Here is a 17,398-nt window from a genome sequence, read left to right on the forward strand (position 1 = left end):
CTTACAGCCCTGCATGTGCCCTGATCCTGCTCCCCTGGTGCTGGTGGCAAAGCCCTTCGATAAGCCACGAGGGAGCACAACATCAGGGATAGTCCATCCTGGTCATCTCAGCTTTTCTGTGCCTTTTTGCTTCCCTCCTCCAACCCCATCCTTATCTCACAGATAAAGAGCAGACAAGCCAGTGATTATCCCCTATCAGGAACCAATGAGTAATCCGTCTACCACGAGTGCTTATCCAGCCCCATCGCTGAAGTATCCCAGACGATCACCTCTTAATATCCTCCTCCCCACCATTCCCAGCTGCAGCTATCCAGACCAGCCAAACCATCTTTACTGCCTCTATAGGGTCACCTGCCTGCATGTATAAGGACCAGGAGGGTGTGGATGCCTGGGGTGACACATCCCACTGAAGCTCAGCTCATCCTCCGTCCCTCGTGGAGGCCGATGTGACACATAAAGGTGTCGGAGTTAGCAGGATGCAAAATGTGGCTGCGTTTCTCTGGGGTTCCCAGGGCTACCCTTGGCGCTCGCCGCTCACACATAGCGTGAGTGATGGAAAGCCCAAGCAGCGAGGAAAGAAGCGTGCAGCTAAATAAAACCTCCTCATCCCACGCAACACATTGAGCACTTCGCACGTTGGGGTTCGGGCCGCAGCCAAATTAGCAACACGCCTCCAAATAAAACCTAAATTTGCTTGTAAATGCATTCTGTTCTCCTATAAAAGATACAGGGAGAGGGTTGTAATAGCAGATTCCCACATGTGCAACGCAACCCAGCAGATAACGGGCTGCCCAATTACGCTGGGGAGCTGGATAAACATTTAAGAGCAAACAACGGGATTTGTGCTGGGTTTAAATATTAATGGCAGGATTTGTCCACTTCCCCTTGCCAATGCTCACACCGTGGGGGCTTCGGCAGCAGCATGCTGTGACGCAGCCGATGAGTGATTCCATGTCTCGGCTCCAAAGGAGCAGGGAACGGCATGTAAAACAGCCCAGTGCCTGCGTAACACATTTCTCATATAGCAGCATTCCTGCTCCAAAGAGCCCTGTTTCAGATGCGTTGGATCTTGGTCCTGCCGGATTCAGATTTAAGGGAACACCATTGCACATCTTGAGTGGAAAGAGTGTTTCACCAGCCCATTTACACTGGCTGTAGAAACAGAGATAAAAATGCAATCCATCACACTCCAAGCAGGCCTCCCCCTCACTGTGGGCTCAGGATTTAACTGTTTGACAGCCAAGCCAGACTTCTCCAGGCGGATACAAAGACTAAGAAATAAGGACTGGAAAAATCTACAAATTAGAAAGCAGAACGAAGCCAGGCATGGAAAATTCAGTGCTTTGCTTAGAAATTAGCTGCCCACCATGAAGGAAGCAAAATGTGCTCCCAGACTGGAAAGCAGCAAGTTTCCAGGGCTGAGGAGGTGGTGGGACCTCATGGGTCATGCCAAAGCATTGGCACATCCTGAATGCAAGATCCCAAAACCAAGAAGGGAAAGATACATCAGCTAGGCAGCATGGGAAGCACTCCTAGAGCATCTCACCAGGATGGTGACACAAAGGAAAAACGGTAATTATCTAGTGCCTGGAGCTGATGGTAAAAGCAATCCAGGGATGCAGGTGGCCACCCTGGCATCTCCCTCACAGTCATCCCAGCTGACTGTGCCCAGAACACACTGGTTGCTCAGTATCTGGCCATGCTGGTCCTATGGTTGCTGGTGTCGAGGAGGGCTCTGCCAGCCGGTTGAGCCACAGAGCCCGGAGCAGGGCTGACCGTCGTGGTAGCAGTTCACAAGGGCCATCTCATGACTGCACGTGGTGGTGCTGCTGAATGCCTCCCGGCTGCCTCTCTGGCGTCCAGAGAGAAAACAGACATGAAGGAACAGCTCCGGGCAGGGGGTGGGAAGGACATGAGCAAATAAACAAACAGCAGAAAACCTCAGAGAGAAAATAACCAGGCACCAGAAAGGAAATGAACTCTAACAACAAGGGATTAAAAATAGCAGCGAAGCCAGGAGTCAAGCTCCGCCAAAGCTCCTGGTTCGTTTTCAAGGGGAGGCAAGTTGGATGGAGCCTCCAGGGCAGCCTGAAGATTCACACCCATCTCACAGCCATGGGGCAAATGAAGCCAGACCAGCTCCCATGGTGGCCAGGAGTTCTCTGGTCCAGCTGATACCAGTGTTGGGTCCAGCTTGTCAAGCTGGAAGCCAACTTCTCAAGCATCACACATATGGTCTGGGGTAATTCAGTAACCCCAGTAGCTCTGCAAGACAAGGGGGAAGAGCTGCCAATTGAGACTTTACTTCCAGCACTCAGGTGTGTTGTTTTCCCTTACATTCACATCAGCTCAGCAACCAGGAACAAGAATCCCCTGGAGACCTGACCTTCTTCTCATCCCCAGTGGGCAGGCAGAACTTCAAACAGATTTACTGGTGCTGCCCTCCAGATGCTGTTGTGGGATGATCTCAAAGTTAAAGACTGCCTGAGGACACCTCAAACATCAGCCCTGGCACAGTGTGACAGGGTAAGCAGGCAGGGACTTTCCACACAGACAACCTGCTGTGCGTAAGAGCAAGATGGACCAACAAGTGAAGGACAGTATTAGTCCAGGAACTGAAGGAAGGGCTTAAGGTGGTCACGAATACATCTGGGATAAAAGCAAAAAGAGGAAGCAGAGGGCTCCTTAAGGCTTTTGCATAAGCAGATCTGGTTTTCCCATAACAAATCCTGAGCAGCCATTCCCACCAAGAGTCCTCTCCTCCAAGGAGGCTCTGAGGAAGGTCCTGCAGGACCACAGAGGCCCCTTGGTGATTCACACTGACTCTCCACTGGCTTGGCCTCGGAGGGAGCTGCTCTTGCACTGCAAACAGCAGAGGTTTTGTGGCTCTTCCCACTTCTGCCTGAGAAGAGTATCCCAAGCCTTTTGATAGCATCAGCTGAGTGTCACAGACACTGTGTGACCCCCTGGCATTTCCATGGGGCAGACAGACTGCCCTGACCACATCTCCTGGGCTGAAGGCAGCAGCTCTCCCTGCCATGCTGCTCAAGCAGAGCGAGTTACCAAGCTGCAAACACCAGGGCTGCCAAATCCTCCTGTTCCTTACCCATGGAAGGAAGGGACAGACTTCACTAAGGATACACAACGGATACCTCTAAGCCCCAAATCTTCTGGGCCCGCAGTCATCAGAGCTGCCGCTCCTGTCTTTAAGCTTCTAATTAAAGATTTTAATGACCACTGTCTCTGGCCCTGCAGTGGTTTCCATCAGCCTCCTCTCCTTCCTTGGCCACAGACGGCTTCTGCCCTCAGGAATAATCTAACATTTGCCTCCAAAGTCCCAGCACATCCCAATCACAGGCTCAAAGGATGTTTCTGAGAGCAGCTTTCTTCTGCACACCCCACACTGATCCTGTCTTTCTCTTAAAATAAACTCAATTCATTCCCTACAAGCTGTGCCACAACACAAAAAGAGATGAATGCAACCTCCCAGGTCTGCTGGATGGCTTGGACCCTGAGCACTCGCTGCTAACGGGTGTTGGATACATGCAATGAGAGCAGCAAACCCAGCGTTGCTATCAGGCCTCACTGCTGCTTCTGAGCTCCCCCTCCTCCACACTGCTTGCTTTTGGCCCCCAAATTCCCCTCTCTGCCTACAATTCCCATTCCAGCTCTTTTTCACAGCCTTGCCTTCTCCAACACCTCCTGGCCCTCTCTGCAATACTTTACCGCACCGAAGCAACCACCCTCTGCTCCTCGTTTGCACCTCAGAAAGAGACACTCTTCCCATGTTTCACGGTAGCAGAGCATGGAACACCCCAGTGGCAAAGCTGCACTTACCCCAGCACATCCCACCATGGCCAGTGGCCCGAGCCACTTTCTCAGCTTGCATTTCCCCAAGGCCAGGTTGTCCCAAGGGCAAACCAATGCAAACCCTGAGCTGATGCTCTCGGAAGAGTGGAATGAGCAGGGTACCAAGGGATGCTCCTCACTCCATTGCAGGCCTGGCTGTTGGATCCAAGCTCTCTAGTTGCAGGACCCCAGCACGAAAGGCCAGGCAGCCGCGAGTCACATTCAGCGGTGCAATGACAGCCTTGCTCCGTGCCGCACAGTCCTGCCACTGGCTTTGTCCCCAAGCAGGGACACACTCGGCGAGGGGACGCAGCAGCACTGAAACCCACCCTGGTGTCCTCACTCCAGCTCCCACTTCAGACGCGGAGGTGTCAGACACGTGAGACGCTCTCGCTGCGAGCACGCTGCCCTTTGCAGCCGGCTGTGAGAGCAGAAATGTGACCCACTTAAGCAGGCAGAGGTCAAGTGGGGAGCAGAGCGGCAGGCACACCTAGAGCGCTGCGCTCGGATTGAATCCTTCGAGAACACGCGCGCTCCTTGGCTGCGCTCCAGGGCTCCATCATTACTGGATAGTTTGCATTTCCTTCTAGGAAGGCAGCCGGGAAGATCGGCATGCGGCGCACAGCCCGCGGCTACAGACTCCTGCAAGGAACAAAGCTCTGACGCCCCGAGACGAGCGTGCCAGACAATGGCCTGTGATTTTCTTTGCCGTTCAGGCTCTGCAGGGGGAGAAGGAGCAGCCCTGAAAAGCCTCATTTTACACAACCAGACAATCTCCTTGCACAAGGGGCATTCCCCAGCCAGCCTGGAGCACTCCTGAGTGCAGAATCAGCTCCTCTGTCACACGTGCTCACCATCGACGTGGAAGGAGCAGCTCTTTGGGTGACTAAAGGCAGGCGGGGAGGACCTGATGCTGATCTGAAGTTCAACAGACCTCTCCTCATAAGAAATGGGGTGGGGGAAACTTCTTGAGAGGCTGTTCTTGCTACAAGGGGTAATAACCTCAGGTGTCCAATGCACACACTGGGTTACTGTTTGGGCTGCAGAGGTTGGGCAGCCAAAATCCACTTTGACTTTAACCTCAAGGTGAACAAAGGTGTGACCCCAAGGGTCTGAACTAGACACAGACAAGAAATGCACACATAAGTCCATAAAGCTCTATGCAAAGTGTACCTTGAAGAATTTCAAATCCCAGGATCAGCAATCCTGCAGGAACCACAACTGGGAAGGGCAACATGGGAGAAAAATCTGGATCCCTTTCAACAGGAACCCCAAAATTGCTCTCTTATATGCAGCCCCACACACGTGGGGCTTACTCCTCACCCTGAGATCACTGCTCAAGTAGCTCTGTGATGTACTTGCACTGCAGCTGGGCTTCATCGGCAGGCCAAGGAGGGCAAAGCTTAAACCACTCTTCAGGATTGAGAGCCGAAGTCCTGGACAACATCGCTCTGAACCTGAATGTGAAGGGTTCTTAAGCCTTCCTTTTCACAGGGTGCAACATCTATGATTCTCAGATCACCTTAAGATCATCTTAAGATCATTTCATCATCCTAAGGTTGATCTGGATCCTCCCCTAGGATGAGATGAGGCTGTTGCCCTGCTTGCAGAGGCATTTACTCACTTGTGCCCCCAGCCAGGCAGCCACATGGGTGTGGGATAGGTGCTACCTTCTGCTGGGTAAGTCAACAGTGTCTCTGTTGGCTCAAAATCACATGCTGGAGTGGGTGAATTTGCACGTATGTGATGGGACAGAGAATTTTTGCTGTGTTTTTTAAAGCCACTCATAAAAACAAGAGGCAGATATTGAACCGGAGCCAACATCTGTATCTTTGTAAGACTCACTCGCCAGCCTTTTGCTGACTCCAGAGCAATAAATATTCAGAGCCTTAAAGGCTTTTCTTCAATCTGCTTAGGAGAAAGCAGCCTCAAACAATGGCCAAGAAGGGATCTTGCCCAACCTCAGCTTCAGTGGATCAGCTCAGGGAGGGAACAGACCTCACCAGATTCTCGCAGTACCACAACTCCTCATTCTTTTTTAATGACAAAAAATGAGGAACCGCCCCCAAAAGCCAGTAATTTAGAGCACAACCACACACGCAGCAGATGTGGGCCAGCGGGGGAGACAAAAGCCTCTCACAAGGTAGGAGCAGGAACAACCAGATAGAGGGAGGGGAAAATATCCAAGATCAGAGCTGCCATCACCCCTGTGGTGGAGGTGGACCCCTGGCCTCACCTCTACATGTGGATTCAACCAGTTCAGACCCTATTTTAGGCTGCATATGGGACTTTTCATCTTCAGAGCACTTAAGAGGCATGTGTTAATCCTCACAACGCCCTGCCTTGGCAGATAAGTGTTTATTATCTCCGTTCCACAGCTGGTGGGACAGGCGCAGTGGGGAGCGGCTCATTGTTGCAGACCCCGGGCAACCTCAGCTCCTGGGCTCCTTGAAAGACACAGCCAGGGTGCCCAGTTTGAGCTGATGAAGGGAGCCCCAGGGAGCCTGGGACACCTCCTGGGCCACTGGGCAACTGAAGCAGGGCTGGGATGGGCACCATCCCCCAGCCAGTGCTTCCCAGGGGAAGAAGTCATAAGCATCTTTCAAACACAAAGACCCAGCACACATCTCTGCCACCTTTGTACAGCAGGTCAGGACAGTGGCACTCATTTATTATGGACAAATTAATGCCCATGGAGATTAAAGCTTTATCTACCACCAGCTCAGCCGCATCTGACTTAGACATGTGCAGGGCTGGGCTGACGTGTCCCTGCACACTGGAGGAGCCACATCCCCAGTGCACCTCCAGCACCACGTCCTTCTGTGCTGTGGACTAAATGAGCCTCCTTCCTCCACCCTTGGCTTCTCCATCCTATTCTGAGCTGTCTTGTGCACCGCCAGCCTGTCTGCTCTGCCTTTTCTTGCCTGTTGAAGCCAGTGTTTGACAGATAAACACAAAGAAGAACAGAGGCAGAATGGAGATGCATGGCCAACACCCATGTGGTTGCAGCACCCATATATTAACATCAGTTTGACACTGCCACTTCTGCGCAGCAACAGACAAACATGGCAAAACAAAGGTCACCACTGTTAGCGTTAAACCATCACCCCAGCCCCAAACACGGAGTGAATCAGTGCTGAGCCACACAAGGAGGAGGGAGGAATTACCATGCACTTGGTTGATCTCGGAGTTGGATGACAGGATCTCATCAGCCAACTTCTGGGCAGTGGGCAGCACCTCAGTGTGATGTGCCGTGATCAAATACTGAACAAACTTCTGGAGCTGGTCCCTGTTCATCTGGAAAAGGGTCTCTGAGATGGGAAGACGGAGTTTGACCTGGTCCGGCTTGCGGATCCTGTACAGTGAAAGCGCCACGACATGGGCACAGTAAAAAATGTCCTTGTTCCCGCAGCCGCATGTCACTGAGGTGATTTTGCAGCGGTCGAAGCTGATGGCCACCTTGTAGGTCACCTCTGGTTCTGTTGCAGTCGCTGGCTCCGTTACCGTCCCACTGAGGTGGAAGCCTAGAGGGGGAAAGGAGAAGAGGGAAAGGCCACGTTAGTTTCCCTCTGAGCACGACCACCCATGCAAACTCTGGCAGGAGATCAAGGCCAGCCAAGGCTGCTCATGCATCGCAATGTCAAGGAGCACACCACCCAATGCATACACATGTAAGCCATCCTGGTGGCCTACACCCAGCAACACCCAGCCTGCATATGAACACACTTCTGCACCAACACACAGATGCAGCCAGACTCCTCGGTGAGTTTATTTAACAGCCAAACTCCCAGGGGAAGAGCAAAGCTGCTCAGTTCCCATTTGTTTAAGAGTCTCTCAGACTGTTTCTCTCCTGGGATTCATCTTCATCCACGCCTCCCTCTCACTCAATTTGCAACTCACGTGAGTGAGGGCTGGCAGAAAAAGGCCAGGTTTTCTTTTCTTTGAGGAGGCAGACAAAACCCCCCACAAATTAAATGCAACCCAACTCCAACTTCGATCCCTCAACCAGGTAGAGCGCTCCAGGGCATGGCCACAGCTCTAAGCTCTTCTACGCAGCAGGAACAGGAGCAATGCGCAGCCCAAAACATGGGCTGTGGGGGAAACTGTTTGTTCCTTGAGCTCCACAATATTTGCTGCTCCCATGGGAGCTTTTTCCCGAAATACTGCTGCCAGGGAGCCAGCTGCTTGTTGGTGTGATCCATGCTTTGGGCTGCAAGGACAGCCCAAGTCGCTCACACAAACGCATGGTGCTCCTGACAGCACCCACTGTGCCATGAGGGGGTGCAGCACCTTTGGGCACAAGCCACAGGAAGTCCCAGCACATCCCAAATATGGGTTAGAAGCATGAAAACGGGCTTGTAAGGACCTCTGGATCCAAGGAAGGTGAATGCATCAAGTAAGCGAGGGATAAGGCCAATGAGAAAAGACTGGATGTCCATTACCCTCAATCTGAAAGCCTGGGGAGCCCTTCCCAGGAGCCAGCTGTGGAGGAGGTCCAACACCAACACTTTGCACTTGCCCAGCTACATGGAAAAGGGGCATTTTTGCTTCCCCCATTCTTGTTCCTCAGAGGAGAACAAGGCTACACCAGGAGGTTAAATAACATGGCCAAGGCCACCTTATGCCTCCATGGCAGAACCTGGTGTGGTACCCATGCCCCAGCACTCCACTCTGCCCATCCCAGCCCTCCTCCCCAAAGAGAATGCTCACTTTTCCCCGCCACTGCAACCTTATTAAGCCCATGTTTACGCAGAAGTCCCTGCAGAGCCTGCTGTCCCCCCGGAGAAGGCGTCAGACAGCTGAGAGCCCTACAATTAGCAAAAGAAAAGAAGGGGGGGGTGGGTGTGAAGATTAAAATACATTAACTGCATCAAACCCTTGTGCGTTTGCCAGCTCTCACAAAGGCTTTCCGAGACAAATTTTACCAGAGGTTTTTAATAAATGGCATCAAAACCAGCTATTCACTGCCAGTCTCTTTAAAGCCACGCCAAAAAACCACATTCAAATCTGATTAAGCATCAAGGAGGTCTGCTTTTACTTTAGTGCAGGGGAGGGGGAAAGCAGACCTGTCCTGCTGCCATCATCCGAAACCTACCCCATATGGATGGTGAAGCAGGAGGGAAGGGATGGACAACTCTGCGCTACCCTCTCGCTCGCACGCTGCTGGGAGTAGAAGTGCAGCTATGGAGATGCTGGGCTCAGCGCCGCGGGAGCAGCATAGCCAGGGGCTGACAAGCACCCCCCTTCCACACGAGTCCATGCCCCAGCAGCCAAACTATATAAATCCTGAGGATAAACTCCAAAGTGTTTATGTTTTACCACTTCTCTGGTCTGCAATGCTTGGCAGGCGGCTCCGACTCGCTGCCAGCTTCTCCCCAGTTTACTTTCTGAGCAAGTTAAAAGGATTGGAAACCGCAGTCCTGCGTAAGAATGTATGTATATATGCATACGTACACCCATAGGCACATACGCACATATATATAAAACTCTCTAAGACAAATTACTAGCTATAAACACTGCCTTGAACTGCTTACTTTTAGCAGAACCATGGGCCAGACCCCACTTGGGGCTAACTGGTGTATGGCTGGAGGAACTCATTTAACCAAACCACCTGTTTCAGACAGGTCTGACTCTGAAAATACATCAACCATGGTCTGAATCCAGCCCCTCAAGAGAGGAGATTTGTCCAGATACTTCCCAGGCTGCTCTCAAGGCACCCTAAAATCTGTGCTCCCCCATGTGCTGTGAGAGCCTAGCATCACAACTCACAGCCAGTGTCCACACAAAAAACAGGACCATTCAGCGTGTCAGCAGCTGCCAAGTTCACCTGGCACTTGAGCCCTAAGTCAAGTGTTGGTTTAGATTTTAGCCATGATGGCAGCAGGTCTATTTAAGATAAACTAGGAGCTCTATACAAAACATTTATCAAAAGCTCAGTCAGAAATTAAACACGGTGAGAGGGGGAGAGAGAGAAGCTGGTGGGAACAGACGCGTTGTTTGGGAATATTTACATTAATGGGAGGTCAGCCTGCAGCTACCATGCTGCGCCCTGCTCTGCAGCGAAGTCTGCACTTCAGCACCCATGGGCACTGAGCATGCCAGCTCAGCAGTGATGGGTATCACTATCCCAGAGAAGAGTGGTGGTTAAAAGGAAGGTTATAGTGTGGTTAGTCCATCATCCATCGAAGCACTCACTCCTGGTCCATACAAAACTTATGCTACAGTCACTAGGAGGCTACAGGTCACTCTGGAGAAGAATACCCTGTAAAAGCTGTCACTGTACCCTCCTCTTCCATTCATCTTGCATCCCAGAAGCACACGGCACAGGTGATACCAGCACTCCAGCAAACAGAAACACAGCCCTGGCTGCAGACATGGGGTCTGCATAGCACCGAGAGCAAAAACATACTCCTCCATGTCCCCTCTGCATGTTTTAATTTAAGATGCTCCCACAGCCGAGTGCTTATCTAGGACTTCATCTTCTGTTCCTTAACATAAGCTAACTTGGTGTTTGATTTGCTGCCAGCAAAGTGACAGTGCCAGGGCTTGGAAACCATGGAAAAGAAATAATTAAATACCATCTTTGTAACTACAGACTAATTACGCCCCATCGGAGCCTAGCTTTGTCCCAAGAACGACATCGTCTCCTCCCTGCCCCAGAACAGCCTCCCCTACTTCTACCGCAGATGCTTCCCAGTGGATGTCTCTTGGATCCAGGCTCCAAAAGGAGCTGAGTTTTCATATCTGCCCCAGAAAGAGCACAGGAAGGTGCAATGAATGTTCACCGGCACACAGGGCACAATGAGCACATCTTTTTCTTAATCCCACTTACCCACCAAATGGGGACAAAACACTGGAGCAAGGACCTTCCCTGCATTAGTGGCACAGGACATCGTGCCTCTGATTCAAATTAAAATAGACCCTAGAAATGTCTCATGGAAGTCTGTGAGCTCCACACCGGTGGCACTTCCAAACCCATCAGCTGGGCAACACTTTCCTCTTTGGAGCTGATAAACCTCCCAGGCTGGGAGGAACATGGATCCCTGGACTCCGAAACAGCTACGAAGGATCAGGCCTTTAGCAGGAGGCTCCACAACCATTAAGGCTTCAACAGAAGTATACTTAACCAAGGTAAAAATTCTTTTATCTCTAAACTTATTCAACTAAAGGAGCTTTGCAAACTCCCCCAGTTCTGTAAGAGCAGGCAGAACCTTTCAGCTGGGCATTTTTAACCCAGATACTCACCAGCCACCCATCAGGAGAAAATACTGGTGGTCCTGCAGCTCCAACCCACCACTACACCAGCTGTGGATGCCCTAGTCTCGAGTTCTTCAGCAAACCTCTAAAGGTAAAGCCAACGTTCAAGTCTGGAGAGAGGCAGACCACAGGTAGGAATTTCAACCCCAGAAACAAGCAAAACCCCAGTGTAACCCCTTCCACTCCTATACCTGTGTCACTGAGAGCCCTCCAACAGCCGCGAGCAGGAGGAGGAAGAGGAGGACCCCACAACTACACCAGCCGGGAGCCTGAGAGCTCAGCTCTGTTCCCTCTGGCAGTTGCTGCTCACAGCCATCCCCCGGATTTCACACCACAGCCCGGAAGAAGTCACAGTTGTCATTCGCAAAGTTTTGCCACTCAGAAAAATGAGCTCGCTCTTCCCAGGCGCAGCGCTCGCTTGCCTTTCATGGGATGCTAACACAGCCCTGGCAGGGAGGCAGCCTTCACACAACAGCAGCCATCTCTAGGACCTAACCCTGGACCAGCAGGGACCGGCTGAGGTTGCTGCACTGCACAAGAGGATGGGGACCAGTGACACACAGGTAATGCGAGGAGCACTTCTTCACATCACTGTGGCTCCTCTGCAGGCTTTTCTCAGCGTCTGTGTAAAGCCTGAAGCAGGGCAAGGAGCAGCTCTGCAAAGGGAAACGTGCCACCACATCCATCCCCCTGAGCAAGGACTGTCGGTGGATGCAGCCACACACTGTACACTGAAAACTCACCCGCGCATCTGGCTGTCAAAACCCTCAAGTGACCTCCTAGTAACTGAGGCTGATGTTTTGGGCAGCCTCTGTTAGAAGCAATGTGATGGGAAGTCCATCCACACAGCTTCCTGAAGGCACCAGCCACATCCGCCTGCATCCTGGCCAGAGAGGGGTGGCTGCAGCAGACAGCAGCTTGGTTCCTCACTGCTCCTGTACTCGGTACAGAGCTCCCAGGACCCCATTTCAAACCTGTGTTTGGGAAGCAATGCCTTCATGCAGGCAGGAGCTCTGCAAAACCAAACAGGAACAAATACACGGATATTTATGGGGCACAGCAGATGCAGGCGAAGTAAACTGAAATTCTCACTCAGCCCAAGTCGTATACACGAGGTTAACATGACCCAAATATACCTCTTTTTTTTTTCTAATTTCCAAACCACAGCGGAAAGGTATTTTAAACTAAAACGATTCCAAGCTCTTTAGTGATTAAGCGGACTGCAGCTCCAGCTTCTAGTGGAAAAACCATTTGTTTTTCCACTGTGTGAAAGCCGTAACTAGCAATGAATAATAATTGCTGCACCGTGTGTTATTTATAAGTCATTCTCAGTCACATTTCCGTGCCTCAAAACAGCAGCTTTCTGAACGTGAACTTAAAATCGGTCAATATTTGTAATGTAGACAACACCCGTGGGAGGAAGGTGTTGGTGTGCTCATGCAGTGGGAAGCTGAGGTTAGTAACATCCCCCAAAGCTTTCCAGCTTCTAGATCAATTCCTCCAGCCGGCTGATGCTGACAATTGCTCAGTCCCTGACCTTGCAGTTGGAAAGGAGATGGGCTCATGAACTCATTTGCACATGACAATGCTCTGGCAAAGTGAATCATCTGCCTCCGATAGTAACGGAGAGTACGGTGCGCCCCAGCCCTCCCGGGCTCCATTCAACCAGCTCAGGGCTGGCCTTTTGTGCTGCCAGTGCAAGAAAGACTCGGCTGAAGATGTGTGCAATTAAACCCACTTTTCTTGTTGCTCTTTTGATTCAGAGCGGCTCAATGAGAGGCACCCTAGGCAGGTGTTGTCACACACAGATAAAATGTGCCTTTTCAGAGCGCCGGCAGACAAAAAGAAAGAGGGTAAGGCTGAATCAATTGCCATTTTTCCCTTGCAAAATAGGGAATCCAGGCTTCCAGTGAGTTGATGAGCAGAGCTGCTATGAATTTACATCCTCCCTCCTCCCCAGAGCAATTTCTTTTTGGGGCCACAGGCAAAGGTGTTGCTGTTGAACGAGACCTTGGCAGGGATGAAGAAGGCAGGCGATGGCTGGCCAGGAGGATGCTGCCCCAGCAGAACACTGCTGTGATTCTGTTGTACCCTTTCCCACCACAGCCCTCCTCCCTGGTCCCCACCATGCTCCTGTCCTTGCCCAGTCATTTCTACCCTGGAAAAGCACCCCTGGCTCTGCAGAGCTAACAAAGACCATTAATAGCCCCCAAAGACCATTAACAGCCCCCACGAAGGAGCTGTGCCTGCAGCTAAGCTGACACTGAAGGAGCTGTAACAAAGGGATACGGTTCAGTAGGAAAGGATGCTCCATGCCTGCAAGCGTCCCCACACATACCTACAGCCTCAGACAGCAACTACCACAGGTTTAGGAGAAATACTGTCTCTCTGGATAGGCCAGGGAAGAAGCATGAGCTGCAGCTGTGAACAGAGGAGATGCAAGTGGGGCTGTTTGTGCTGGAGGGAGCAGTAAGCTCCTCTGAGCAGCTGAGTAAGCTGGAGGGACGCTCTCTCTGCCATCTGCTCTGATCCCACAACACCTCCTGCAAATGAAGAGTCAATCCACTGGTTTCTATCCCTGTTAACCTCTAATCAGCCAAGAGCACCAGCCTCTGCCTCACTCTTTATCCGAGCCTGCTAATGCGTGAAGTGCACTGCGCTTCCCATCTGCTCCAGCACTACTAGAGTTAAATGACAAAGCCGTTTCCCTGTCCCAAGCATTCACTTACACAGATGCCCTTGTATTAACTCAATTTCCCAGTGATTTCCATTATTACCCTTACGAGATTTCTGGTGTTTGTTTATCTAGCAGCCTGAAATGGAGGGTTTTTTTTTCACCTCCCCTTATTCAGCTCAGGGGGTGGCTGGATCAAGGCCAAATGAGTAGCCCTGATCTGTGACATTCCCAAAAAATATTCCCCGTTTTCCCCCCAGCCCAGAGTGCTCTTTGTTACCCACCCAAACCTGAAGAGCCAGGGGGTTTGTGTCTTTGTTGCCATCCCCAAAGCCAAGACCACCCTTTCCAGCATCACCTTCCATATCCTTCCGCCAGCAAATGGGTTTTTAATCTACCCAGATGCGCAACCCTTGCTCCAAAGACATATGGTTTGGGGGAAGAAATAAAAATACAACCAGTTTTAAAGCTCAGACTGATTTCCTCTGCTAAGGTGCAGCCATGCAAGCTGAATTCCTCTGCTAGCAGTTCAGATTAACACAAACAAACCCAAATGCCGTTTCTGCAGCATCATAAGCAACAAAAAGGGCTTGAAGAGTGAATGAGTTCACTGCATCTTTGCTAGCATGTGTTGCCCATGTAATAACTGGGGGCAAAATGCTGTCAAGTCTCTGCTCTATATTGCTGCAGTATATTTTATGGTAAGCTTGAACATAAAGAGCTTTCTTAACATCATAGAAAATTAGAAAGATGAGGATGTGCAATATGTTTTTTGGTAGCAGTGAACAAACCATCTCTACCTCAAGGGAGAAAAAGCAACACATCCCTGTGACCATCCCAAAAACATCCCCCTCTCTCTGCTCATGAGCAGCTGTATCTGGACAAGGAGCAAGACGGTTCCTTGTTACAGGTCAGGTGTTTGTACTTAGCAGAGGCAGGGTTGTTTTCAAGCATGAAAGAAAATATCCATGGAGAGGAAATTCACTTTTGCTGGAGTTTCCGGGCTCGTGCATCCCATCAGTGGAGGCTGCCATTGAGCAGACCCAGCCCCGTGCTGTCACCACCCCGGCTGCCTCAAGGAAACCAATGGGAGATGCCAAAACTCACACATGAGGATGAGTGTCTTCCAACTTCAATGGAGCCACCCAGATTTCCAACAGCTGAAAACCTGGCTTCTAGTACATAAAAGGGTTTTAATGAGGAAATGCCTCTTATCCCTGCATGCAAGTGTCACCACAATGGGATCACTGATCTTCACAGCAGTTGAAAGAGAGCGGAACAGCGCTGCTCCCGCCATCACCTTTTTTATGTGGCAACTCACATAACAACTTAGCCCCACAAAAACATAATCCTGACCCTAAAAGCAAAGTGGCTCCCATGCCATAGCCCTTATCCCATTGCTCCTGGCTTAAAGGCTCATTCCTGGGTGCCTTTGGGTCCCCCAAGCCATAGACATCCTTCTCTCTATGTATCTGCTCCCCTTGCTGACCTGCTTTTCCAAGATACGGCCTCTCTTCCACACAGACAGCTTTTTCCAGCTCTTAGCCTCAGCCTGGGGAGCAGCTTTGGATTTTGTCTCCAAATACACAAAGATAAACTGTATTCAAAGCACATTTTGCAACTCAGAACTGCCTCCAGAGCAGGCTACCTCCAAACCAACCCCAAACCCAGTCCACCGGTACGGAAAATCAAAAGCAAAACCAAGCCTGAGAGCCTCCTGACTTGTTTTCTTCCCACATTTTGGTTTTGCACGGGGCACGACTGTCATCCAGCTTAACAAGGGCCAGAATCAAACCAGGGCATCGCACAGCAATGGAGGGAAGCAGGACGCCACCCCAATCCTCCCTGAGACACCAGACCTTAAAATAGCAGCTCCACAATTTCTAGGGAAGTTATTAGTTATAATTTTCCTGGCCCTCAGAAGCCTTCCGAGGGAATGAGGCAGCCTAGATTCAGTACGAAAATCTGCTCCAAATTCTTCCCCAAAAAAGACGTATTTTCCACTAAGAATAGCTCTTTCTTTTAAGGGAGGATAAAGTCTGACTTTCTAAGTTATTGGCAATGGTGTTAAATGAACATTATACTTTAAAAGCATTTCAATAGCATTTGTGGCAATGGCCGCGGCAACAGATTTGCTGAAAAGGTCAATTAACTTCCTTCCAAAACCCCTGCTTTTAACAAAAGGGCTCTGCATTGAAGCTGCTCCCTCAAAGTGGAAAAATCACTGAGACGTCACTGTTTTGCCATTCCTGCTCTCCATCCCTATTCGGGAGTTGGACGCAGACCAGGACAACCCCCTTCTCCTGCCAACTTTTACAGCCCCCATTTACAATAAACCCCAATATATACATATATATTCTTCTTTTTTAATATTGAATTTCACTAAGGATACCACAGGCAAATGGTTTTTATATTGTAGAAATATTATTCTACTTAAAGGGCTCAGCTCACTTCAGCAGCTCACAAAAACTTAGTGGTTTCCTTCCCCCCCCCAGCCCTCAAACCAATAAAGCTTAAATTTTGGAGCTTATTAGGGCAGCTCCACATAGGGAAATTAACTACTCATTGCAGAATAAATTATTCAGCAATTGGTATCCCAGATCAGCCCCCTCTGTGGACATTTTATTCCAGAATCACTCTGGGAAACTTTGTGCGTGGATTAACTATTCCTGAAGGTAATTCCAGGACAGGGAGTCAATCAAGTAACTGCTGCACGCCAGCAGCTGGGCTGGTCACACTGATGACAACCCTGACCAGAGCTATCCCAGAAGAGGACATGAGGAATGGTGTTAAGCTTGGGAAGGTTGACGCTGAAGTTCAACATCCAGCAAAAGCTGAGTTGAAGGAAAAGGAAAGCAAATGATTCCTGTCCCTGGGGTATCTGCACAGAGCTGGGAATGGGCAAGCTCCACGGGGAGCTCCATGAGGACCACACTTTGGAGGGGGGAACACCTGCTGTCATGTTGTGTTTCCCACATCTCCATCTTGACTCTGCTCTTCCTATGAGAGTCCTGCCTGTACATCACAGTCCCCCAATCCCTGTCGGTGCCTCACAGGAGGGATGCCAGTGTTTACACGCATCACTGGGAGATTGCAAGGCTTTAATCCTTCATATGTGTGAAGTGTGTTGAGGGTATTTGAGAAGCACCAATTCTGACCGCGGAGAGACCTGAAGAGCATCCAAGTGTACTGCAGCAGCTCCCAAGCCCAACTCAACCTGCTGGTGGATGAGTTCTCTGCTTCTTCCACAAGGACCAGGCTTTTGTTGGGTGTCCTCCGGTCCCACTAAAATATACAGCATACAAAAAAATCACTTGGATAACCACAGAGTCAGCTCCATGGAGCCCAAAGGCTGTGTCAGAGCAGCTGGACTCCTTGCCATCTCCTGGGCATGGCCATTGACCCAAACCCCACAAATGGCATCACAAAAGGGATCCTCAATAACACCATCACCACCAGCCACGAAGCTCAACACACTTCAAAGGCAAGCAAGGCAGCACATTCAGGCACTATAGGGTAAATCAAACAGGGGCAAGACCAACCTAAGCGAGGCAACCCCATACAAGTTCTCAGTTGCCAGTATGTGCTCTCTGGTGAGACCCCTCAGCAAACTTGAGG

General features: G+C 50.5%; 1 protein-coding gene across 1 annotated transcript in view; it reads right to left on the reverse strand.

Annotated features, from left to right (window-relative positions):
* Window positions 1–17,398, reverse strand: part of ZSWIM5 (zinc finger SWIM-type containing 5) — a 99,458-nt gene that overhangs the window by 23,022 nt on the left and 59,038 nt on the right. Inside the window, exon 2 of the mRNA XM_062622933.1 lies at window positions 7,017–7,373. Within this exon, the coding sequence (XP_062478917.1) occupies window positions 7,017–7,373 (357 nt within the window). The remainder of the gene's footprint in view (window positions 1–7,016; window positions 7,374–17,398) is intronic.

The sequence above is a fragment of the Pezoporus occidentalis genome, unplaced genomic scaffold (genome assembly GCF_034315485.1).
Source record: "Pezoporus occidentalis ecotype Australia unplaced genomic scaffold, CSIRO_AGI_Poc_V1 ctg25, whole genome shotgun sequence".
Taxonomy (NCBI): domain Eukaryota; kingdom Metazoa; phylum Chordata; class Aves; order Psittaciformes; family Psittacidae; genus Pezoporus; species Pezoporus occidentalis.